Source organism: Columba livia, chromosome 7 (assembly GCF_036013475.1).
Source record: "Columba livia isolate bColLiv1 breed racing homer chromosome 7, bColLiv1.pat.W.v2, whole genome shotgun sequence".
Lineage (NCBI taxonomy): Eukaryota > Metazoa > Chordata > Aves > Columbiformes > Columbidae > Columba > Columba livia.
The window spans coordinates 37,426,799-37,453,059 of record NC_088608.1 but is presented as its reverse complement, the minus strand read 5'-3'; the positions used below and the strand labels follow the sequence as shown (position 1 = coordinate 37,453,059).

The window sequence follows — 26,261 nt, the reverse complement described above, 5'->3', positions numbered from 1 at the left end:
TTAGCTTGTTGAAGAGCTCTCAATAATAAAAGCAAGACTTATGAGTCTTCATCTTGTGAATACTGGTTGCTGAGTTATTTGGGGTCCTGATTTGGGTTAGGTGTAAGGTTCAGAAAGCAAGGAACACAGCGGTTTCTCGGGAAGGGTTATGATTCAGGAGAGCTTGCTTTATTTCTGGAACATCAAGGGATGTGATAAAGATTGGTTCAAAAAATTAGGTCATTAGTAGCATAAGTGGTCTGGCTAAGTTTAATCCCATGCTTAAGTTACTATTTAATGATGATGAGAGGCCCTTCCTGGTATATCCTAATCATTTTCCTTTTAGAAGGGCTTTTCCATGTCTTGATAAAGTTGCACTGAGATTATTTTCAACCACTTTTCTCTCTGTGTTTGATATTTGGGAAAATAATGCATCTGAGAAATCTCTTTTTTTTTTAATAGAAAGGAGACATGGAGTTTCTCAGGTGCAATAACTTTCATACCACAGGACAAACACAGTGTTTGCATTTGTTCCGAGCAGCTGTTCTTGAAAACAGTAAATTCCGCTGGGGGAATTAAAGAGATGGGCTGGGATGAAGTAGAACTTTGTCCTTTGGCCCTGCCACAGGGAAATGAACATTCTTTAGCACATGCCATGATTGGAACCACACGGGCGCGCAAAGCCTGTGCTCAGATTCAGGAGAGTCCCTCCTGGAAAGAGGAGAAGGGATTTCCCAGGCCTCCTTATGTGTTTGGTTTTTGACTAGTTCTGCTGATAAGACAAATTGGAATGTGGTGTCCACTAAATATGTGTTTTAAAAGTGTAGTTAGCAGAAATTAAATTAACTTACAGGTCAAGACATCTAATGCACAGACATTGGTTGTACTGGGCTTCTGTCTCAATACTAATGTCTTCTCTTCCCCCACAACAGAAGTCACACAGATACTTGATGTTTCTTCATCCCACATGTCTATTTTCCTTCTCTTTTTTTGGTTAATACTGGATACCCCATCTGAGTTCTTTTGTATTCAAATCAGCAACATGCAAATCTTTTGCCCCTTGGTGCAGTTAAATCTGTTGTTTACTTTCTTCCCTTGTCCGCATTTTGCTTCTTAGACTCTCGTATTCTACCTTCTGGATATTTTTTGAGCAAGATGAGAACCTTTAGGTATCTCTGTTTCTCCCCTTTCCATTTCAGTTTCAGTGCTAGCCACATTATAGAAGAGAAAATTCTCAGAGTCCTCTGCATAACATGAAAGTCCCCTATTCGGAACCAAATTTCAACTAATCTCTTAAATACTAGTGATTTTTGTTAAAGATTTCCAATAGCAGCAGTGGGCCATTAACTGGCTTTTATTACTCTGCTGATTTAGAGAATATGCCAGCCAACCGCAAGAGGAAGAATGTCTGGCACACAAAAGACGTGGTTAATTCCAGCTGCTGAGAGTGGACCTGGGGGAGTGTTTTTTCCAGGTGTAGAGCTTTCCCGTTATTGAAATTCAGGACCTTGCGTTTGACCGTGATTTTTGCTTTACCTTCCTATATCCTGTTGCTTCTGTTTTCCGAGGATCAGTGGACTGTATTTGTGGTGATATCTGTCTATTCAGCGGCAGCTGGAAAAGTGACAGCGGTACAAGTGATGTACAAGAGACAGAAGGTGGCAGGAAATTGTATGACTGGAGGGAAAGGGGTAGAAGAGTTTCATTTCCCCATGTGAGAAGAAAAACAAAATTGAGGCCAGGCTTTTTAGTTATAAGACCATGACAAAATAACAGCATTGTGGCACTATAAATCCATAATGCGGCTTCATCCTAAATTCTGTACATCTTTGGTACAGTTGTCTAGGTGCACAGCAATAATATGAGAGTACAAAGACAACTCAATTATCACGACAAAAAATCTGTTTTAAATGTCGTATCTAATAAATCAAAAGAAGTAGTGATATAGAGAGATCAAATAATGCAAATGAGTGGTATATGGTTGTTAGTTGATAAATTGGGCACTCTTTTCAGTTTTTCCCATTGTAGAAGGCCAAGGATACAGCCAGAGGAACAGAAATGCAGATGCTTAAGTTGTTTCACAGTCAAGTCTCTAATTGTTTTACAGATTAAATACTTTGAGCTAAACGTAATACAACAACTCTGAGCATTCGGGTGGTGAAATTTGTGTTCATACAGTTGCAGGGGTTTTTTATGCAGTAAATCTTTGGGCCCGCGGCCAAAACATGTTTGTTCAAGAAATGCAGAGTGGCTTCTGTTCCCTTCTGCTTGTGAAGGTGGTTTTGAAACAATGAGTTATCAAGTGGAGAAGCAGAAACAATACGTGTGATCAGTTGCCGTTAATGATGAATAAGAAGAACGTTCATTGTAATGAATACTGATTGTGTTCGGTTGATGGGCAACTTGTACACCAGAGTTTTTCCCTACAAATCGTGTGATGGAGAACAGATAATAAGTAATGCATACAGGAGAAATTGTGGTTGAATCAGGCACAGTTTGGAATCAAAAAAGAGCGAAGTTCATTGAGTAGGGGTTTTTTTGTCAACACCATTTAGTTTTTATTCAGTGATATTCTTTTCTCCTGGCATCTCCTGTGGCAGAAATGTTAATGAAATGAGTGACAGACTTCATCTGTGTTCTTCAGCCTTCTATGCTGCTGTGGGCTTCGGATTAAACATTTGTTTTATCACCCTCATAATTAAATTCTTTTTCAGACTGACTTTTTTATGCCAAGATGATAACGTGCAGAATTTGTAAGGTATCTGAGCTCACTTTGGTCACTAGGTAAAAATTGCAGCAGTGTTTTAGTGTTGCAAACAGTGGAATGAGTGAATATAACCCTAGGACATGGAGAGAAGAATTCAAAGCCTTTGTGTGGTGAACAAAGCATCACTCTATCTGAACAAGAGAGATTTTTCCCTACGTTGTCACACACGAATTAACAGGCTGGCAATATAAACAGCAATAATAAATAAGTTTTCTAAAAATGCTTTATAAAAATCTGTGATGGGGAGTCAATGTGTGAAAGACAAGAAATATGCAAGGAGGAAAAAGTTTGGGGAACCTGGGCTGTTTATGTTGTTTGTGCAACTTCAAGCTATGTGGTTGTAATAACCAGCCAAATAAAGTACTTCATGGTTTTGAGCACTATTCTTGCAATTTTCCCTGACCTTATCCAGTCAAATGTATTTCTCTGATTGCTCCAGAATTACTGCTTTTACGATTCAAGAAACAGAAGTGATTGCCAGATCTTCACTGAAACCTTATAAAGAAAGTTTCTGGCGCATAGTTCATGAGCAATACTATTGAGAGCAGATATCACAGAGCTGTGTACTTCATATAGCTGACTAAAAATTTCATTCACTTATTTCTGTGATTTATTCTTTACTTACGAAGTGGTGCTGAGGAAAGGTTTGTGATACGTTCAGTCTAGTTTCCCAACCTTATGAGTCTGTTGTGTAGCAACTGGATGAAACCTTCCCCATCCTGAACCCTTGTCCTTCAGCTGCCAGAGCCACATTGCCTGAGTACAGTGGAGTCCTTTGCTTTTTTTCCTGTATTGATTAGTCACTTTCATAAATCGTTCTTAAAGCTTAAACTCAGCTATAAGTAATCAGTCTGATTTCTAATAACTGTTTTGAAAATCCACGAAAACCCGGTGGCACAAGACCTTGGCAAAGGCATTTCATCCTCCCTGAACATCACCCCTTCCCAACTCCTACTTCTGACGTGTTATTTCGTGTCAGTTTTGCTGCACCGAGGAGAACAGGGAAGAGCTTCCTCTTGAGATTTGTGGCAGAGGTTTTTGCTTAATTAACTGGCACAGAGGCTGCCTGGGAGTGACAAGGTGCTTCCTTCAGTCCCTAAGTGAGTGGTGTTAATTTCCTGCAAAATGCAGGGGAACATATTCACATCAGTATGTCCACGCAGCTCTTGCTGATGCTAATGAGAGCTGGGTGCTTGTATCAAAGGGGAAATTGCTGTCTGTGCGCCAGGGCTGCATCCCGGAGCAGTGAACGGTGGAATCACTGCTTCTTTTTTGATGCTTCGTGTCTTTCAGGAACCTAATTGTTGTTGTGGTTTTTTTCCTGTTGCTATAGCTATCCTAAGCCATGTTTTCCTAAGGAAACCACAGAATAATCTACTATCAGTCTTGTTAGTATGCCACACAAAACGCTCTAAAGCTGGGATTGTCTGGGAAAACAGCAGAGGGCATTTTGACAGATTCGACTGGTTCTTCTGGCCTTGCTGAAAAATAATGGTGAATTTGTTTCATGTTTGTCTGAAAGCTTCCTTTAGTACAATATGAAAGTGATTCAGCCCCCTAATCCATCACTGGAGATCACAGCCGAGACACTTAAAGGAATCACATTTACAGTTCTAATTGATAGCCGCTGTTTTGACAGGCAAACAGATTTCTCCCCCCAGTGGCTTCATGCAGTTGGCCTCCAGCAGACCTCAACATTAGAACAATTCTGCTGAAAAGAGTATACAAGCTAATAACAAATCTGTAAGGAAGGCTGTTAACCACAAACTACTCTGTCTAATTAGTAATGTACAATAGCCAAGGCTAGAGAGGGACGGTATTATTTATCAGAAGGACTGATTTTGACAGTTTAAAAATGCAAAACCATCTATTATTTATTATGCCAAAACACATCTTTCAAAATACAGTATATATAGCTCCGCTCTTATTTTGGCATTGTTTTGAATATTTCCGCTTTGTAAAAATGTCAGCTATAGTAGAGATGCAGAGGTGGAATTTGTGATGCTTCAACCTTAGAAGCTCATTGTGGAACCTAAAACCAAGTGATCCTAGGGTTTTTTTTCTTTGCCTTTACAACCTCCCTTTCCTATTGAAGAACCATCTCTCTCTCTCTTATGTCTCCCTTCGGAAGAGTCTCTTCACTCACTCTTAGTTCAGAGTTTCCCCAATGCTCTGAGCAGTGCAGAGCTCAAACACAGGCGAATGCGTCCCGCTGAGAAAGAGCAGAGACGAGGTTTGGTAGCTTGGCTGCTGCGGAAATCTCTGCGTGTCTCTGCTGGGATTGCTGTGGGTGTCTCGGAGGCAGGAGCGCCGGCTTTCAGGACGCACGTTCCTTTCATGCATCTGCAGCAGGAATCTCCAGGAAGAACTATTTCTGTAGCATGTGTGGAGCAAGGAGAGAGTGAGTGTGTTAGGAGAGAAGAAGGAAATGAATGAGGAGAGAACTTGGAGACTGGGGGGAGATAGTCAAGGGGAAAACGTAGCAAACCATTTGGAAAATGAGGCAGGTAGATATGCAGTGATAACGTAATCATAGCTCTGAGGTGATTAGTCAAATTAAAACGACCAAGTTAAAACAGGTAGGTTCTTGCTTCTGTGATCAGTCACAAGTTATTTTACACAGGAAAGATTCTTGGTTCCCTTTTGGTAAATAAGGCATGAGTAGTCGCTGGGATTTTAGAGTTCATCAAAGAAGTCATTGTGGTCATTGCATCTCTCCATGCCATTAACATTTAAAAAATAATAAGAGTTGTCTGGTTTTCTAAAAATATCTTAGAATAATACTTAAAAACTAAAAGTACTTTAAAAAACCATTTGCTTTTTACCATTTGTAGCAGCATATTTTTTACTTCTTTCCAAATGCACAAGTCACTTGCACAGATCCTCCTGCTTTGTAGCGTTGCTCCGAAGTTTAACTTGCTCAGTGAAGCAGTGCTTTATCATGGATCTGACCATTTCCTTTTAACATTCAGAAAAATATCCTCAATAAGGTTTAAGAAGACTGTTTGGAACATAAATGTTGGCGTATAATCCCTTCAATTATTGAAAAAAGAAAATACAGCCTTTTAAACCGGGTATGTCATTTTTACCCTCCCTGCCTCAGTTTCTTCATTTGTCAAATGGATATGATGATATATGCTCAACACTAATTGATGGTTAGAGAGTCATTATATTCCCGTGGAGAATGGAGGTTTCGTGAGGGTTGTTTTCTCAGTAGAACATAGGGGAGTCCCCTGTATTTCTGCTGTTTTTCAAGGGTCGTGTTTTTCCTGGCGGTCTCGTTGGAACCTGCCATGAGTGGTTTCACTTCATGAAAGTCAGATCAGCCCCAACAAATTCCCACTGTGGCACATAAGGGGAGGAAGGCACACGGTTTGGTTGAGAAGGTGAGTATTGTAGTGGTGAGGGGATTAGCAAGTCTGACGCCTTGAAATATCATGGCTCTGAGTGCAAATGGAGCAGGTTTTCAGGTTTGATTTTGGTTTTTTAAATTTTTTGCAAATGTATTTAATTTGCCTCATGAGATTTGTATCTGCGGTGCTGATAATGTCACAGTTGCACATTGTTTTTCCGTAGCCAAGAGGGCTGAGCACAGTTTTTGTGGCATGAGTGCCTCAGTAGCTGAAATGCTAAGGAAGCCACCAAATACCATGAGAGTTATGATATAAGAAAAGAATCAAAAGTCCTTCTTGTTATAAACATGCATAATACATACGTATCCATATATGTAGTTGATACTTCAGTGAATTCTGGGGTTGTGTGGTTAGTAGTAGAGAAAGAGACACACAAGTGACACACTGCCTGCTTCACCCATTCTTTTAGTGAAGAGATGAGAAAATGGGTGACTATGAAATGGGAATTAAGAAAGAAGGGTTTGGGGGCTTAATGCTCTGGTACTTTTCCTTTGCTTTGAATATGGAGTTACCATGCCCAAGCCATGGCTGATGTATGAAAGCAGGGAAAAATAATAATATATGGGAATAATTCCTTATGTGGGTGGAGGGTAATTCCATAGTCTGGTGGACAAGCAGGCAGAGCTTGTTACAGACCATAAATCAATTTTTTCCTTCTTCTGCTCAAGCTGTAAATCACAGCTGTGCGCTATTGCTGTGGTATTTTATTGCTTGACGTATGTGATGTGGGATGCAGAATTCTCGTACTGGGGACCAAAAGGGCAGCAACATGGCGATCGGATGATTGAAGCATCATTTCATGGAAACAGATGAATAGCTGCCATTCAGCAGCATGATTTTCCTAGTCAGATAATAATAGTGGTGACCCCTCTTCATAAACACTATCTCCAACACTCAAGAACACCTCAGCATGTTTTCTAAAAATAAGTTCCGTGAAATATGAAGGATGACCCTTTGTAGCTGCCTTATGTTGTCTGTATTCACATAGTAGCCAAGGAGAGTTATTCCACTCTGTCGGTTCAGTAGATGGACTTTGTGAGTTTGCAACAACCAAACTCAGGAGGCCCAAGTCTTATGATACCATCATGTTCTTTGTTTTTTTGCCTTGGGTCATTTCCGATGCTGCGGAAGCAAGATTTGATACATGGTAGAGAAGGGCAGAACTGCCCCACTGGTGAGGATTTCCTCATACCTGATTACCAGGATGAGTTCCAGTAACTCACTTCTGTCTAAATTAAGAACAATTTCCACATTTAAAAAAGAAGGATGCAGGGCATAGGGGAGGTGATGGGTGAAAAGATTTTGGGGTGGTTATTTAGATCACCTTTGTTCTGCAGTTTCTAGGCAGAAGAGGAACTCTCACATTTCACATAACAAACAGCCTCCAGTCTTTTATCTGGTAGCGAAACACAGATAATATCCAAGACAATGACACCAGCAGTGAAGATTTTCTTTTATTGCCATCCACATGGCTGATACTCTCCGAATAAACTCCACTGTGTAATTTAGGGCTTCTGTTTGACATTTCGTTTCCCTCTCCATTGAAGATTATAGATTATTTACCTGTGAGGTGTTACCGCAAGCGGCTTCTCAGCTTTGGCGCTGGGAATTCTTTCATTAGCCCTTAAGTCTGTGAACAGTGTGATGATCCAGGCATTAATACAAATGTGATTAACTGTCTTTTCTCAGCTTTGTTTGCTTTGTTCTACTGATGCCTACAAGTTACATAATGAGCAGCATGTACAGGGTCTGCATTAAAGGCAGTTCCCCGTTCATGGTGAATTTCTTCCCCTTTTAGCAAAACTTCAGTGGGGAAGAAAAAAACCGCGCTGTTGATTTATTTTGAATGAACTCATGGAAGGCTTACTAAGTGTGCCATGTGGAAAGCGCCTTGAAGTGCTGAGGGTTAATACTCTCTGCTCTTAATTTCAAATTCCAGATAAATATGGTTTCAGCTTTGATCTTATCTGGACTAATTCTTTGTCACTGTACTAATTAATTCAGCATGCTGCAGAAAAGATGCTAATCTGGGCATCAAAAAAATAAACGGGTGGGGGGAGGTTGTGTTTAATCAGAGTTGTTAAAAAGATAAGTTTTTCTCCCATTAGGCTGCATCTGGAAGCTCAGTCATTTTAGTCTTAACTCCAGCAGCCTGATACAGTAAACTTAAAAAAGCAAAATACAACAAAGGTATTTGTTCACTTCATGTAGACATAACAGGAGCAACATATATTGGTGTTAATAATGTGGGTTTCTTTATATTTGCATTTTCTACATAACCACCTTGTTCCTGCTGACCATAACCAGCTTAACTCCAGTCGTAGCATTAAAATAATGTGCATTATCTCCCAAAATAATTTGAAGGTGGCTAAATAAGAGGATTTTCGCATCCATGAAGTTTAGCTGCAGTTGTGAAATACAAATAATAATTGTAGCACGGCACGTTTTTAACAAATAGTCACATGCCTTCATTGATACAGTAGATCAGAGGTGAGGTCATTTTTCCCTTCGCTATTCGGGATTTCCTGCCTTAGGAGTTTATATGCTGGATATTTCTAATGGTTTAAGGAAAGTCGTCTAATTTCCATTCAAGGAATTATAACAGCTGTTTTCTTTAGGGGCTTGGGAGCCTCACAAGGATGAATCCTCTTGTCCGTACCATTAAATATTTATGCAATGACCTGATGAAGGAGCCTGGGTGAAAATATTGGCAATAATGCAGTAACCTTCTAGCATATCGCAGCCTTCCTCGGACAGCTGTCTTAAACAGTGTAGGCAAGCTGAGAAATACGCTATCAAGAGGAAATTTTCAGGAGTTTACCTGTTCTCTAAGCTTGTATTTCCCAGGAATTATAAAATTCACGTTAAGTATGCAGAGCTGCCCTTTTACCCAAAGTTCATCTCGTGTCCTGGAGTTATTTTCGTCTTGGCTATAGGTGAAGATTTGACCGGCCTCATTCTCAAAATGGCAAAACATGTCGTGCCAAAATATGTTCGCTGCTTTCTGTAGCTTTTTCAGCTGTTGCAAAGCTCCCGATCCCATTAGTGTAATACTCAACGGCGTACTTCTGTCCAATAAGTAAACATTTAATAACAAACCTTTTAGGTAGTTAGAGAGCCACTAAAAATGTACAAGATTTATTTCATTAATGCTGCTATTAACATAAATGTAAAATGAGCCCGGCCTGTAATCACCAACAAGTCTGACTCACTAAGGATCTTTATGGCAATGTTTAATACTCCGTAAAAGTGTATGTATGAAAGTAATTAATCAAAGTACAGCGCTGCTTCTAGAGTATTTCTTCTGCTGTAAAGCTGAGTGATAAAATAACTTAAAACACACGGTGGTAGTGGCAGTTAATAAGGCTTTTATAGTCCCTGTGTGGACCTGAAAATCATACCTTATTAGTATCTTTATCTTTCTTGCTCGTTCATTCATTCTTACTCACATTTAAATTTAATTTTGAGGGTTATTTCTAGTCTTTCATAAGAGAGCTGCTTTAATAATCTCGGCATTTTTCCCCATTTGCTGTGAAATGACTAGGAGCCAGAGCTTTTGTTATATGTACTTTACAAATCACTCTGGGTTTTTTACAGATCATTTCTGGAGATGTCAAGATTTTACGGCATTGTTAGGCTGTGTGTCTCGCTTGAGCGCGTTCTGTGCCCTTTGGATTATTTCCCTGCAGATGTTTGCAACTCTGGTTACATACCCTGTTAGCTGCAGTGACACCTACTGATCTAGGGCAACAGAATTAACTAAGAAATCCAAATTGCCGAATTCAGTTCCACCCACCAGATGTTTTTCCTGCTGCAAAGTCTGGGGCTTTATAGGCCGACCTGCTTGGTAATCCTTGAAGCAAATATCAACACGTTTGAGATCTGGAAGCTCACGGCTCCACACGGAAACTGTGTGTTGCCATGACCACAGCTTCAGGTCTTGCATAGAAGAATATTATCCCAAGTATAACAGAGCAGGTCTGTAGAAAATTGTTTTAATTTTATCCCTTGGAAGTCTTGACAAGAAGCATACGTATGCTTTAATGCTACAGCCAATGGAATGGTAATAAATACTGTGAAAATAAGACATTAGGTATTCAGAGACTTCATTCATTTAACGCCTCTAAGCGGGAAAATGTTAGTTGTTTGCAGGGCACCTATATTTTCCTTTGGAATTGATAGAAACAGGATAGTCCCTCGCTCTTGCACAACACGTTTGCAACTGTTGCATGTGGGCTTTTCCCATAAGAATGAATCACTCTGAGGTCTGATCACATAAAGAAAATCCCTTTATACTTTTGTTTACAGGAGAACTATACTCTGAGTAGTCGGAATATTAATTTTCTCAACTGAAAGTATGCTAAGGTTATTAGGGCTTTAACTTAATTAACAGTATTACAGTGGATCATCAGAGAACTGGGGCAACCAGCCTAGGAAGAAACAGAATTATTTCTTTATTGTTGTTATGATTACCAGTGACTTCATTTCATGTAAATTGATTATAGATGGATGTAGAATGAAAAGATGCAACTGACCCATTTGTTTTCAGGTCTTCCAGTTATATTTCTTGGTTTGCTACGTAAGGTTTTCAGAATACAGGAATTAAATTGAAGAGAACTTTGCCACGCACAGTATGGCAAAACAGACCTTTTACAAATGCGTGCCATACACTTCTTCATTAACGTTTTTATTCTTCTGTCAATGGTATTAATAAGGAAGGCAGATTTTCCTACAATCCAATTATTTGTCCCCTGGAGAACTGGAAACTTCAAATCCTTAAGCCGTTCAGTTTTCACAGAATTTTAATGTAAAGTTGATTAATTCCATTTTGACGATAGATTTTATCCTGTCCTTGTTGAAGTCAGTGGAGGGCCCCACAGTGATATCAATGACACCAGGATCAAACCCGGTTGTGCAGCAAGTGCTCTCACTTTGTTGTTGTTTTTCCTATCAGCAGTAGAGTACTATTAAGCCTGTAGTGCACAAACCCATGCAAAATTACAATGGGTGCAAGTTAATTTTATTGTCAGAAGCCCGTGGCAATTAGAACACATCAGCGAGCGGACCATAAATTTTAGAGGTGGTTTTGTTTTTGTAGTTTAATGTTTGCTGCTCTATATTGCTTTTCTTAAGTGTTAAATTCGCGCTGCTTTTATTTTTTAATGTTTGCGCAAGATTCTTGTTGAGCTGAAAAACATTCCAATAATAATAAAAGAGAATGGATTTTTATGGTGTAACAACGTGCAAAAGAGGCCAAAAATCTGAACATTTCTCTACCCTTGAGCTATGTGCTGTATACTTAGCGTATCAGGTAAAAATTGTAAACCTGCACAAATCCCATCTGAAGCAAAAAATAGGGGGAAAAAAGTTTTCTCATTAAGAAAACTCACTATTCCCAATTTATAATTACACTGGAACTTGCCGGTTTTGTGGCAAGAGCAGCTCTATCAGCAAACAGCGCTCTTTTTGCTGAGACTTGTCATGCTGGCAGTTACTACAATCGAAATTGTCACTTTATTTTATTTAAAATGTATTTCCCTGGTAAGCAAAAAATAATACCTAAACTTGTAAGGGGTGTATGTTAAAGATTTTTTTTTTCACTTTTCTCTGGAGTAAGCAACATATCCAACTTCAACTCCCTGCAGCAATACGAAATGCCCAAGAATAATGTTTTCAAAATCAATACGTACTACAGTCGAATATGAGGCTACACAAACCCATAATTGAAACTGTAGGAGAAAAACAGACAGACTGAGCATAAACAAAGTACCAGAGCTGAATTATGACCAAGATGGAAGTGCTAATACAGCCTCTGGTGGGAGAACTGGGGTGCTCCAGGTGCTGCCCCTGCTCGTCCCCAGGTGGTTTATTGTTTGGCTGCCTCACACCTCTATGCACAGCAATATATGCAGAGTTTCATCTGGTTTTTCTTTTTCACTTGGGTCATCTCGTACCTGTGAGCCCTTTTCATATGTATCTATGTACGTCTGTCTGTCTCTCGTGTTTCCCGACCACCACCCTGGGATGGGGTTTGTGGCTCCGCAGTCTCCTGGGGCTGCTACAAGTCAGAAAGCAGCAGTGGCATCGGTTTGCTGCTTTCTACTTAGGAAAAGCTAAAGCGTGGAAAGCATCCGCAATCTTTCTGGAAGCGCTGAGATGAGTAGGGACCATAAAAAAAGAATTGGAGGTTGTTCTTAGATGAGGTGCACATATATTTGAATAAAGGATCCCTCATGGAGTCTAAGACAGCTTCTATTGCCACATATGAGAAGAAGAAAGAGAAAACCATGTGCTGAGATATGACACTTGCTACTCCGTAGCACAGTCTGTGGCAGAACCATGATAAAACATCTCAATTATTTCCTATAGTATTTGCCTTTCTTCTAAGCACCGAGTGCTACATGTCTGTGTCTCATGCCCGTCATTCCCTTTCTAACCAAGTTCTTATTGTCTGAAAGACTTGCTACAAGAGTCCCTAAGAACTTTGTTTGACCGTAAGATCTGAATTATTAAATTCACCCAAAAAAATGGATTGTTAATGTATAAGCCTGACAGAGTATTTGCAAGATTTCTGCTTTGGTCAGAGGAGAAACCTAAAGTCAATGATTTACAGCTTAAGTATATGCACAGTAGTTGAGCTATTCCACTTGAGGCAGTTTGGGCTGACAGGAGAAATAAAAAGGGTAAAAGAAGGATCATGACGGCAATGCTCCAGACATTCACAGAAGAGTTTGCCGTTTTGAGTCAGACTAGTTGGTTTGCAGTGTGGTATATTTAATGAAGAAACCCTTATTAATACTATCTTTTACATTGTTGTAATGCATGGAAGGACACATTAATTTGCATGGGAAGGCACAGATTGATCGTTTACTTTGCTTGTGGATCTGCGAATTTCAAACTGGGGAAGAGGAGGAAAGCTTTTTATACTTTTTTGGCCCATAATTCATGAGCGTATTTGACATACTTGACCCCAGTATTCCGTCTAGCTCCATCAGAAATAAAACGCAGCTCCCCAGCTCAGTCACCTTTTATAGGCTGTGCAAAGCAGACTTAACGTTATGCATATTTGTACAGTGTACAGAACAGCGGGGCCCCCAAACTCATTGGGGGTCTCTGGAGGGACTCTCACAGCATAAATATTACATGATAGTATATTACTGCGCAGAAAGAAAAACTTTAAACTGTGCCCTATTAATAGTCCAGCCCTTCAGTGTCTTGCATCTCAGGTTTGGTGGGGTTTTCAAGCTTTGTTTGGAGCTTTAGAAAGTACAGGATCCACATCAATTTGTAGCTGGTCTTTCCTATTGTATATGGCCCATTTTGCAATGTGGGAAATACATGAGTGATTGTAATAAAAGTCCACAGTGTTTTGACTGGCTAAAATTTCCATGGTTTATGATAGATAAATACTGTTTTTTCTACTAATAATTATTTTCTCCTGATTCCTTCCTTGATGTCTTAAACAGATTTGGAAAGAGAAAAGAAGATAAAGGTGCGAAAACGGATCAGAAGGGGAATGCAAAGCAAGGCGTACTTAAAGAGGAGGAGCTGGAGAAAATGAAAGATGAACGGGAAAGGTGAGTAACTGGTGGCAGCATCTTTGCTCATCAGATGAAAAACTTGCCATATTTCTCAGGTAAGGTTCTGTGGCTGAAATGAAAAGAACCACTGATGTGAATAAGCCCAGTTCTCTGTCTTGTTCATGAAACATTCCTTTTTCATGCCCAATCTTAGGAACTTGGTTATCTCTCCAGACAAAGAGAATTTATAGTTCTCTACTTTCCCTCATGTCTGCCCGTGAGGAACTGGGGATATTTTGTAGGTGCTGACAAGGCTCAGCAAACTCCTCTCTCCCCTTCCCCAGCTCAACCAGATGTACTTCATGGTGTGTTGAAGAAGGTCTTTGTTTCCCTCTCATGGCTGCTATCAGAAAAGTTAAAGAGCCTGTACTTGCTGGCTCTCAAGAGGTGTCTGCAGTTGCTGTGAGACTTTCCAAGTTGCAATAATATGGGTTGTCACATCATGGGGTGAGTTTTCAGAGGTCTCTTTCCTTCACTGGAGCTGCTATGGCTACAGTGCTGCTACTGGATATGCTTAGCCAGTGGTTAAGTATTTAGTTGTGTTAGGAGAAACTTTGTACCATTTGTTTTAAAATTTCTCTGCCGTGTCCTTGATTTTGCCAGACTGATGAGTGCCTTTATTTTGAACTGCTGACTCCCAATTTGGATACTGGCAATTTGAGAGGTATGTGTCCTTCATTTTAAAGAAGCCAGTGTCTTTTATTAGGATCCTGGCAAGCTAGGAAGCATGTATCCCATCTGTTAAAGGGCCAGTGTCATTTACTGAAATGTTTGGCAGGCTGCAAGGCATGAACCCTTCTGTCTAGAGGTCTAGCGTTCCAATTGGACACAAGATAATTGTTCTTAATATTTCTTTAGTGTTGTGCGCTTTTTTTTAAATTACAGTCAGTGATTGACAGTAACTTGGTAAGGCTGCATTAGAAACTGGCAGCTCAATGTCTTCATCGTTCTGGTTTCTCTAGTAATGATTTCAGTTTTGACCTGGAATAGTTTGCAACTGAAATGGAGAACAGCAGGTGTGTTGAGAATTGGATGAACCAAGATGATATTTTTAACTCACTTATTTGATTCTTCTATAATGCACAAGAATAGAAATATCACACTTTTCTATCAGGTAGTACAATCATCTATGTTTGAGGGATTAAAACTAAAAAATAAAAAAACAGAAGAGGAGCGAAGAAATATTCCCTACATTATCATCAAAGCAATGCAACACATACTGTAAAAACAAGCGGTTTGCTTCAGCTTTGTAAATGAAGCAAGAGCACGGCTGTTTATGTTTGCCCACGTAAGACTATTTACAGGCTGACTATTGAACCCTTCTTGAGTTGATCATAAAACAGAAGGGACTTTATCTTTCCTGGTGAAAAATGAGATAAGGAAACTGGTTCTCAAATATGGGTAAGAACTCTTTGGGAAATGGATTAATATCAGCGGAAGGAAACATTACCTGATTGAAGGTAATTCAGTCCTTTGGCTTAGTTGTTGGCTGTTCATCTGGTGATGATGCTCAGTAAGACAGTGAAGACAAGTCTTATAGCTCTGACCCAAGATTTAGTAATTCTGTAAAGTGATTCAAGTCCAAGATTTTAATGCACACGTTGGCAAAGAAAACCTTGCGGCACATCCACACCATAGATCTTCTGCTTCTATGACTTCACTAGCTGCAATCCTGCATAACTTGGTCTCATATTTATAAAACCAGGCTTCACTGCAGCTTACTAGAACACAGGCATATTTTCAAATCTGTTCTCGTTGAGAATGAAATGATATGTTAAAACTACTGGGGATGTAATAGTGAAACTGAGTACGCAGCTGTTGATAGAAATGTAGCATGTTTTGTCCCCCGATACCAGTGAACAAATCCTGTATTTAACAGCTTTAACAAAATACAAATTGCTTTTCTAACATTTAACCTCTTTAGAATTAACTTAAACACGCACCTAATTTTATCTTTCCAAGATTAATTGTATTAGTAATTCTTGTTCAGGTCTTCAATAATTGCCATTTTATGTCAGGTTTTTTTGCTTAAACTTAATTTTTCTTAAATACTGACTACCTAAATAATTGAGGTTCTGTCGTACGAACTGATACTATGATTTTTCATCCAACAGTTTCTTTCAGAGACCAAGCTGTTGCTGTTGGATGTTAGTGAAGGAGGTCAGAGCGGTTGATTTTTGGGCTGGGTGTGACAGGCTTAATGATCAAGTGCATTTCAGCATCTTAGCAGCTGTGGGCCTCGCCTGGTTTTGGATGTTGGTTTTGCATGCAATATGCGCTTGGCAGCTCTCCAAAAAACGGAATACTGTTCCAAGATCTCAGCTGAGAAATATTTTTCGGTAGGAAGTGCATTTCCAGTTTACAGGAATAGGCCACCTATCTGAGTTTTGCAGAGCGTTTTGTGACTGGTATTGGATAGGTACAATAATATCTCACAAAATTCCAGCCTTTTTCCAGAAATTCTGAAAAGATCTGCAGAAGTGCAGAAATGTCAGATGTGTTCATAATACGGACTGGGTGTGCGGTAGAAGCTCAGTTGGCTCTGGCAGGAAACATCAGATCTTACGAGCGTAAGTCCGTCCTGCTCAGAATAAGCTGGGTTTGCCGCTTTAGAGAGAGGGAAGGAATTGTACAGTGCATGTGCAACGAGTCTGGCACATCCAGAATGTGTTAGAGCTCGTAGGCGTGTGCAGACAGAGCACACACAGCACTCACTCTGTAGTGCAGATGCTTCCCGAAAGGATTGGATTGCTTGCGCATTGGTCCTCAGCATAGATTTGCCTGGCAACCCCTTTTATGGGCTGCCAAGGTTTAGATTTGAACCTCAAAACGTGGAAATCAGTTTAGTGATTTCTATTTCTATTCCACATTGTCCTGTTCTCAGTTTCCAGTGTGACTCTCCATTCTCCGAAGCAGCTCCACATCCTGCGCTGAAACGCTGACATTATCATTTTACTGCTTCTGTTCCCCGGCAATCCCCACCAAGATCAAGGTCTCATTGTGCTCGTTGCTGCTCAGGAAGCTCAGGCCTGACCCCAGGCACTCACAGTTAGGGTAGAACACAGCAAATCTGGCGGGGGGGCAGGAAAAAGCATCCTGAATCTGAGATGCAAGCGGTGCAGCTGCTTGTCCAGGTTCCTAAAAGATCCCTGTCAGGCTAGGCATTTGTTCCAGGCCTCAGCCCCAGGCCTCTCCTTCCTTTTCAAAGCCAGCACTTTATGACTGCTCCTTCTGCAGGCTTCACGTGGGTAAGGATGTTGGGCATTCCTTCCTTAGTAATAACCTTATCTGTGTCAAATCAAATATTAAGTCAGCACCTCTAAATTTCACTGTTTTCTTCTTCTTCCCCCACCTCCCTCAGCTTTCCATGTGCCACAGCAATGCAGCCTCACTAGAAGTCGACTGGAGAAAGTCGGAGCATCATGGCACAGGTAGTTTAGGACTGACTTAGCTGGTGGTAGTTTGTCCTTCCTGACACAAGTCAAGTGGTTCGTTGGACTGAGGCCCTATTTTAAATAAGCTCATCATTTTGTTCATGCTTCAAAGAGTTTGGCTGTAATGAAGCATGTGCTCCAAAGGTCTAGAATCTGCCCATAAAAGGAAAAAGCAAAAGCTGTCTGAGGTTTATTTTGATCAAGCTGACTCAAATCTGTATTTTTAGTGTGTTCTGTATAAATTACTAAGAATTTATCATTTTAACAACAAGATGTTCGCTGCATTATTAAACACTGGAAGAGATCCTCTTCTTTCTTTCCATCAAAACAAGATTTCTCTTCCTCCATCTTCTTCCCCACTCATTTGGGGCTGCTTTTTAATTTTCTAACGTTCGAAAACCATTGTAGAACAAACTAGATAAATATATTAGGCACTTGAGTTTTACACATAATAATTTGTTTGCCTTTCAAATGCAAATAAAGTGACTATGAATTGAAAGAAAACTGCTTTTTCCTGTTTGTTTAGGATTATTTTACTGCAATATTCCTGCTGAGACCAAAGTCTCTTCTTCAAGCAAAGTCAAACATTTCCTTGACGTTAGAGTAAAATTTCACAAAATGAAGCGCCTGTTGGAAATGGGGTGATTTTAAAAAGTAGCAAATGAGTTGGTGAATAAGGAGGCACTCTGTGTAAAAAGTAATACTCTGCACTTGTTCGTAGTAGTAATTAGTTGTTTTGTTAAAAGTGTCTTGGTTTTGTAGTCCTCGTTGGAGTTGAATGCGGAATTTTGTATTATCTTTTTGAGTAGAGTGCTAGAGAAGCAGAAGAAGATCCAAATAAGCTGAATGCTTAGGTTACAGTAAATCTCAAATTTGGGGAAAATGAAATGGTTTCAGTTTTTATATTAAAGAATGAATTTCCTTTAATTTTCCTAAACCTTCCAGCAACTGAAGAGCATTTCTCTCTTTATCAACTCTGATGCTTGTTGCCTGTTCCCATAGTTAAAAAATCAATACATATGTTTTTGATATTGGGTAAACAGAGGTTTAATGTTGCAGCTGCAGGGTCCCTGTACGAAGGGAATGTATCTTGCAGAAATAAAAACATTTAGAGACCACTTATATATAAGAAAATACTTGTGACTGAAACTCCATTCCATTTCTGTCAGCATTTGTTTCATTATATTTAATTACAAACAATTTGTATGTTACTGGAAAACAAAACGAAAACAAGAATAGCTGTGTGCGTGGTAGTATGGTAGAAAAGCCAAACTGTTTTGAATCGAAAGTTGAAACTCAGACTGTTACAAAAATCCAAGTATGATTTTTAAATGCACAGTACATCTTAGAGCGAGCTCATACACGTGTACGTTGTTACCGACCCCGTCTTAGCTTTTGTGCCTGTGTTATCTATCCACTTACCAAGTCTGAAGCATTATTATGGCTGTTTATAGTTCATATTGATCTCTGATAAAACATTGGTAATTGCTCTTCTCACCATTAAGCTCTGTGCTAAACCACATGTTTTTGGGACTCCTGAGCTTGTGCATCATCATTTATTAAGGGTTAATCCAACATGGTATATCTGTTCATTGAGTATTCCTGACTTCACAGCACAGCTAGGTCCTGTGGTTTAGACAAAATAAAGCGTTGGATGTGATCCCAGTTTTAATACTCCCAATTTATTATAACCATTGAACCCTGATCAGATCACGGATTGGATTGGATCCCAGTTTTTTAAATGTCCCAATTTATTGCTGGCTTGCAACTCTGATAAGAATACATATTTGATTAAGGCTTCAGTTTTCAAAAATTCCAGTTAATTACTTTTAGATTCTTATTAGATCATAGCCGTGTAGTATGGTATGTTGAAGTTATGAAAAAATTACTGGATGATGTTGCACAGGTCAAGGTCAGAGTTTCATTTTGTGCTGACAGTATGAAGTTATCAGATTTCTGTTTATTACTGTGGCAGCACTTGCACTGGACAGGAGGACAGATTAATCCCAACCCGTTGATTCTGAATGATTCTCATTTTAGACCCGCTGCTGCTCTGCATACCAGAACATGTAATAAAAGCATCCCACCAGCATTGAGAGGTTGGTGTTCGGTCAGGAGGAGCTGAGGTAGGCAGCTCTCACCTGCCTTTCGCAGGTTGTGATGTGGCATTTAGAACCGAATAGCCATTTTTTAGTTGCTTCCTATGACTGGAGGACATTTTTAAGACAACATTAAGCTGAGAGTTAATCCCAGGTTGTCCTAGCTTGAGAACATTAATAACTGAGGATAACAGAATGACACATGGAATTATCTTTTTGTTTAACTATCAGTGTTGTTCCCAGTATCAGAAATGGATGGAAATAGCACCTTCCAGGTGTCATAGCTGTGCCATCTAAGTTTAAGCACCCGAATTCTTATCCAGACCATTTAGCATCCTCGGTTTGCCCTTCACTGAGACACTGGTTCCGTGGTGCTCTGTAGACCGGTTTTCACAACCTGTACCCCCTGCCCACCTGAAAAGTAAGAACAGCTCAGGGGCAATGGCGTGGGCCAGTGTGGGGTTCTGTTCTGTACACATCAGAGTTTTATTACTTAAAGGGGTTTTTTTTAAATGACATTGTAAAACAGAAATACCGCTGCTAGAAACTTTTACAGGCCAAACTAATAAAGTGAAACTGGCCCAGTGTACTAGCCCACCTGGAAATAGAGTGCTTTCTAGGAGACAAATTAATCTGGCCTAGGGATTTCTTCACAGTAGTAAGTGTAGATTAGCTCTTCCCTACCCCAAAATCAATAAGGGCTTAAGAATGACTTGGAAACTGCACTCCATTCCTTGCCCTTCCATATGTGATTTATGACAGTCTATCATAAATCTTGGCCATGCGCTTCGAAGTGGTGCTGCCACAGTTCGGAATTCTGTTCTCAGACCCCTTTACCTATAGGATAAAAATGAGAGTACAGCTCATGAGGATAGACAGGCGGGAAATCAGTTTGCACCTGTAATTCTCCATAGTGATCTGAAACCAAAGTACCTGAAAGTCTGAGAGCTTTGCCTGCGCAATCAAAGTTGGATTTTGCTTTCTAATCCAGGGCTGCTAATTAAAAACAACCTGTGAATCCCAGACGGATGGAGACTGTTCCTGTTTTTGAACAGAGATGTTAGTGGCAGTGAATAAGTTCATAGGCTGGTGTTTCTGTCTCCCATGGTTTTTGTGCAGGTGTACTGCAGTTACTTCATACTTGTTCACTGTTTGTCTGATGAACTTCTCTGAAATAATTTGCTTGATGTCTCAGTTGGAGAAGTGAATCTGTGGCTTTGACTGCAGTTGGTATTGTTTCCATTCCTGACATTAAGTTCCTAATGACTACAACAGAAGCGAAGTTAAATCTAGCTTTCTAGGAGTGTTCTGTTATTTTGATTCTCTTTTCGTGATTATTTGTTCCAGAATGAGCCAATGTTAGCAAAAATACAGTATATACTGTAGTTGTCTTTTCTGATAGCTGGCATTTTGTGATCTGCTGCATTTCACCCACTGTGCAACTAATGTGGACAAAAGAGAAAAAGAAAAACTTCCTCAGATTTAACAGCAAAGGTAAAATCCTGTTCTCATTGAAGTTCACAGGGTGGGGGAAAATGCACTGACCTCATTAGAGCCAAGATTTTCTTTAGAGGGCAGTAAGTTGGTAATCACTCCCCATCACCTCTGAAATAAATGGGGAAACGTTAAGAGCTCAGTCTTGTGTATCCCAAGCTCACGCTCCTTGTTTTGTGGTATGAAAGGGCTATGTTTCATCTTCAGTTTGTCATAATCTTCAATTTTAAGGTGAGTGTAGCTCCGTCTCTTTCTTAGGGTTTTCTTTCCGCTGTTTCTTCACTTATATCACTCCAAAGGCAGTTTATTTGGTCAGTTCAGTGTTATACCACTATGGGGTAGTTATCTAGAACAGGTGATACTTTCTGTTTAGCCCTGGTAGTTTTTATTACTGCGTCAGTTAATGCTGTTGTAAGATCTATCTTGTTTAGTCCGAGTTACAGTCTCTTATTCTCTTGAATTTGTGGCTTGCCTCTTTTTTATTTCCGAGACGGTTTCTGTTCTTGTTTACAATTACAGATACTAATTATGGGGGAGAAGATGTTCAAATCCAGCACAATAGAGTGAGCTGGAATGAAGAAACACTTGCACAGCTCATGGGGAAGATGTTTTCAACAAATATGCCTCCAGTAGAACACCCTGAAAGATAATACTAAATTAGTTATTGTTTGAGTCTTGATGAGTCTGTATCAGATGTCCTCAATTTACTGGCAAGAGGTGGATTATTCTCTTTATTTTGTCTTTCTTTTTTTGGCTGTGAGACTTGCCTGCCTCTAGACTTTTCCTAGGTGATGGTTGAAAAAACAGAAACTAGTCTTTTCCTGATAAAAGATACAGGTTTGAATAAGATCGTTAATCTCATTATAGACCATGCCTGTCTGAAAAACGATTATGAAATAAAAAAAAATTAAAAGCACTGAACTGAAATTATCTCCTCAGATATTCAAGTGAAATATATCCATTCCCATTAGTGATTATGGCTTATGAATATCTGAAGGCAGGATGTATTCAGTCCACTATTATGCAAATGAATGAAAATACAAGATTTTAGTTACCAAAATATATTTTGCTAGCAGCTAGAAAGGAATTAAAACATTAAACCCAATGGAAATCTAAATGACCTCCTGCAGAAATAGGCCGCTTTCCTCTAGACAACCCGTTACTCAATATATGTATGAATTAGGTAAATGAGAGACAAAAGCAGAAATGTTATGTAAAATCACAGTTGAAGTATTAAGACACTAAATCAGATGTAAATTGAGTAATCGTTGTGGCATGTAGATCTCGGGGAGAGTCACATGAATGGGGGGAAAAGAGCACTGCAGCAGCTTTTATTCTGCACAGGGAACAACCAAATGAGTGGAAGAATATTTAGCATCTCAATGATCTCAAAGGACTTTTAAAGGATCAAGTCCTTTTTCAGAGTTTTGGTATAGCTCAAACTGAGTGTACACACGCTCACTTAGCTGCTCTTGTTCTGCTCCTCTTATTGTGAACAGAATGGAAATTATCCTAAAAGACCCGTGGCTCTGTTTCTGTTACACATTTTGTGTTTGCTTGTTACTCATCACTCTCCCCCGGGAAAGTCTTTCATTGACTTAGCCAGCATCTTGCTCATTCATGTACCTGTTTGCGCTTCCACAAAGTCTATTGCTTTTAATCCACCTACAAGAAACATCGCTGTATTCGTCTGAAATATAAAACAAGGTCTCTTCGTGGAATACACTGTTTTGGTCAGCAAATGCATTTTCTGCCCTGTGTTCAACTACTTAGGTCGGCACCTTGGGGCTCAAAGCATGTTGTTCTTTGTGCTCTGCTCAGTACTAAGCACATAGTCAGGGCACGGTAAATAAAAAAATGTTGCATCATTTTTATACTTTTCCCTGGAAAGTCAGAAGAAACAGGATGACCTGGAGCTCATGGGGAGTGCAAGGGAGGAATTCAGACACCTCAGGAAAGGCTGTGCTTTTTCTTGTGGGTCTGTTTTGGTCAGTTCTCCCCATCCAAAACTGTTCTGATGTGAAGTGCAGCCTTGGAACTCTACAAGAGAGCCCGCGGGCTCTCCCGGGCTGAGCTTCCCACCTGCACTTTTTGCGCTGTGACCAGGCCCAGCAGCTCTTGGAGCCACCGAGTTGCTTCTCATGTCCCCTGTTGGGCAGCAGGTGCCCTGTCCCTCGCGGCGGGGTGTCAGGAGGACATGCTGCTTCAGCTTTGTCCTGATCCGAGGTGACAGCTGATGAGACACTGGCTCACTGTGCAAAGCTCCTTTTGGGCTGGGGCTGGAGTTGGGCCTCCAGAACCGCAGGTTGGGCTGCATCCAGTATCTTGCTGTTTGTTCCCAGTTGAAGGCAGTGTGTTGGTTCCGTGGCTTTTAGTGACTGTGACCTTCTTTGGGCTGCTGTGCTGGTAAGATTAAGTCCTGCATTTTAATCTTCACAGGGGTGCGGAGCACTGGTTTTAGAAGCTTCAGCATTTTCTTGCTCCCTACTCGCAACCCAGCCACCCACGCAGCTTCTGCCTGGTTGAGGAGTATCCCTTATGACTTTTCCTAGCTCTCATTCCCAAAAGCTCCAAAAATCTCTTCTGCTCAGCTCTTCTGGAGTGTTCTTGATGTGGTCCCCATCCCATCCTGCAGCCTGGCGTGTGCTGCGCTCTTTTAAGCCAGGTTTTGCCTGTCAGTGTCTCTGTCAGTGGTGTCAGGCTCAAGCGGTTTACATTGTGTTTGTCACAGGCGGCGAATACATATGTGGTCATTGACAGTAGCTCAGCAGAAACACAATAACTTGTTAAGCCACAGTAACTCAATCGTGTGTCTGAGCTGCAGCTGGAAGGAGCTATTTGGGCTCTTAACCCTTTTGTGGCTGCTGCTCTTTAGGCTTATGCATCTTTCCATGTGTTAGTACATGAGGAATCACCATACATGACTTGTGTGGGTATGTTGCGTAGGAAGATTGTTTTAAGGATAAATGAGAGTGTTTCCTTGATTTATAGCTCTAGGGGTATGCTACTGAGCAGTAAGTGAGGTGTAGAGAAGTGTTTTCAAAATACCATGTCCCACTTCCACAAATATATTAGGCATATAGAATCCTGTCTTCATTTGACTTTGACAAATAGGGTGCAACATGTTTTGGAAATGTTACTTATAGTTCTACTGAGGTTATATATTTTATCAAACTATTACTTGCATAAATTCTTTGCTGTTGAGAAGGGTTCTAGTGGTAGCTAGTGGCTCTTGAAAGCAACAGAAGTCTAGCATAAGATACGCATTTGGATGCTGTTGAGAAAAAGACGGGTCCCAGAGAGAAAGTGAAGAGCATTGCTCAATAGAGCACTTCTGTTGCCTGTCCTCTGGCTCCTTGTGTGCAAAGATTGTGGTTTTACAGAAACACAGCTAAGGGAAGTTTATGTAGTTGTCCTGCAGTGATTTAACTGGAGAACATGATGTTCAGGTGGCGGAAGAGAGCAAGCAGGATTGATATGGGATACCCAAAAGGAAATATATCTAACTTCCCTTCATTCTGTGTGGGTTTTTCTTTTCCCTTTCCCTCACCAGGAAGTTTGTAGAAGCTTTAGTGCTACACTAAATTGTTCAGCTGGTGACCTGTGCCTCTCCTCATCTCTGGTTTCACTGCCAGCATCATGGTGCTGAGTGACATTTTATCTTTTGTCGCAAATTTGCACCAGTTGTTTAACCAGCCCCATCCTGTGCTGTGAGGTTGGGGCTCTCTTGTAGCGATTGTTTATTCGTAATAACTGTAAGCTGGTTGCTGTGATAGTTGTGTTGGTTCAAAAGATATCTTTTTGTGTGTTAAGGAGTGAAGATACTGCTGTTTCGGATAGGGGGAAATGCAGAAGGAGGTGCAGAAATGGTGAACAACTGGACTGGGATATAGAAGGAGCCTGTTTAGCAAGGTGGGCAGAACACTATGGGAGGGATGGAAGGAACAGCATATTCATTTATTGTACCTCAGTGAAGAATTCCTGGGCACCTACTGTGGTGTGCTGTAGAGAGGATTGCTTTAAAACTGGGAGAAAACGTGATGCTGAAATACAGTGAGGGTATTTAAAACTTCACAAAAATGTGCAGCAACTTCAAAGGCAAAAAACAGAAGACAATGGAAGGCCAGGTAAATAAAAAGAAAAAACAGCCATCTGATAGTTTGTTCCCCTATATTTGAACATTTGGATTGAAATGGAGATCACTGGGCAAATGTTATAGATCTGTGTGGAAAAGTAAAAAGGAAGCAAGAAATATTAATGCAATTATAATAGCCATATTGAAAAGATGAAACATTGATCATGAAGAATTTCACATAACCTGGTATTGACTGGTCTGTATAATATAGAAGGGAAATAATTGTTCTTGAGCAGGTTTGACTTATAATAGTGGCGGCGATTGAAGATTGCATTCAGAAGGAGAAGCTGAAGAAGCGAGGCTTATTCACAGGAACAAAAGAAAATTGTGGTGACCTAATTCCAGCTTTTGTTGTGCAGAACATACCAGAATTGATAGCAGGACAAATTACTCTCCCTGTCAGACATGAAAGCGAGATTCACGTGATGCTGCTGTGCTGCACTTCTCTTGCTTTCAAGTAAGTCTTAAATACCTATGGGACGCGGGATGTACTGGTCCAAAGAGCATTATGGCTCATCATTTCCTGACAAACTGCTGTGACTCTTCTCGGGACTGTGTCCTCTCATTTTTCTGCTGGTATCATCCCACATGGACCTCTTTGCGCCGTGAGACTTGTCCTGCATGTGGTACATTCTTGCACTGAAGTCTGTGTTTAGGCTTTGGGTCACTAATCAAGGGTGAAGCCCTCCACAACTGCCCAGGTTTTAAATAACATTCAGTGATTTTGGGGAATTAATCTGGAAGACAGCAACAATCTCAGAGTGCTTTCTGCATTTTAGTAGGAGAAGAGCAGCATAATCAGAGGCAACAACTACTACCAGACTGTTACTGCCTGCAAGACCTAACAGTTACTTCTGTGATTTTTTATTTTATTTTATTTTATTTTAAACAAAGATAATGCCTTCGATTTTACATTTCTGACATAATCCCATGTGGGACATATAAATTATTAATCCTTTGGCAGGAAGGTTTCTCTTGAAGTGCCTATATGTATAAAAGATGGAAAACAGCAGGCTAGGCCTCCCTCCCTGCGTCATTGATGTGCGAGGCCTTATTTGCAGTGGAAGTCCGCCCCGTCCTTCTAGTACGACCAGTGTTCTTGGACAGCGAGTTACCTGAAAAAGCTGTTTTACATGAGTGGACCAAGTGCTAACTGTGCCCCAAATTCCTTTATGTGAACAGCTAATGTGATGTTTCACTCAAAGACCCCATCAGAATGGCTCCTCCACCACTCCCTGCTGCATAATCTCTCTTTTATCTTTATTTACAAACCCTTGGAGGATAAAGGCTCTGCACACTTTCATCTACTCTCTAATTATTACTCATTTGCTAGCAATGGTTTGTGGTTTAGAGAGAAACG

The 26,261-nt window shown here is 40.3% G+C and overlaps 1 protein-coding gene across 6 annotated transcripts in view; it reads left to right on the top strand.

Annotated features, from left to right (window-relative positions):
- Positions 1-26,261, top strand: part of PARD3B (par-3 family cell polarity regulator beta) — a 358,197-nt gene that overhangs the window by 252,721 nt on the left and 79,215 nt on the right. For 5 of the 6 annotated variants that reach the window (XM_065069463.1, XM_065069461.1, XM_065069460.1 and 2 more), the window contains one exon: positions 13,626-13,736. In XM_065069463.1, the coding sequence (XP_064925535.1) occupies positions 13,626-13,736 (111 nt within the window). Of the gene's footprint in view, positions 1-13,625; positions 13,737-14,342; positions 14,389-26,261 lie in introns of those variants that run through there. The other variant, XM_065069466.1, reaches the window with a different exon arrangement.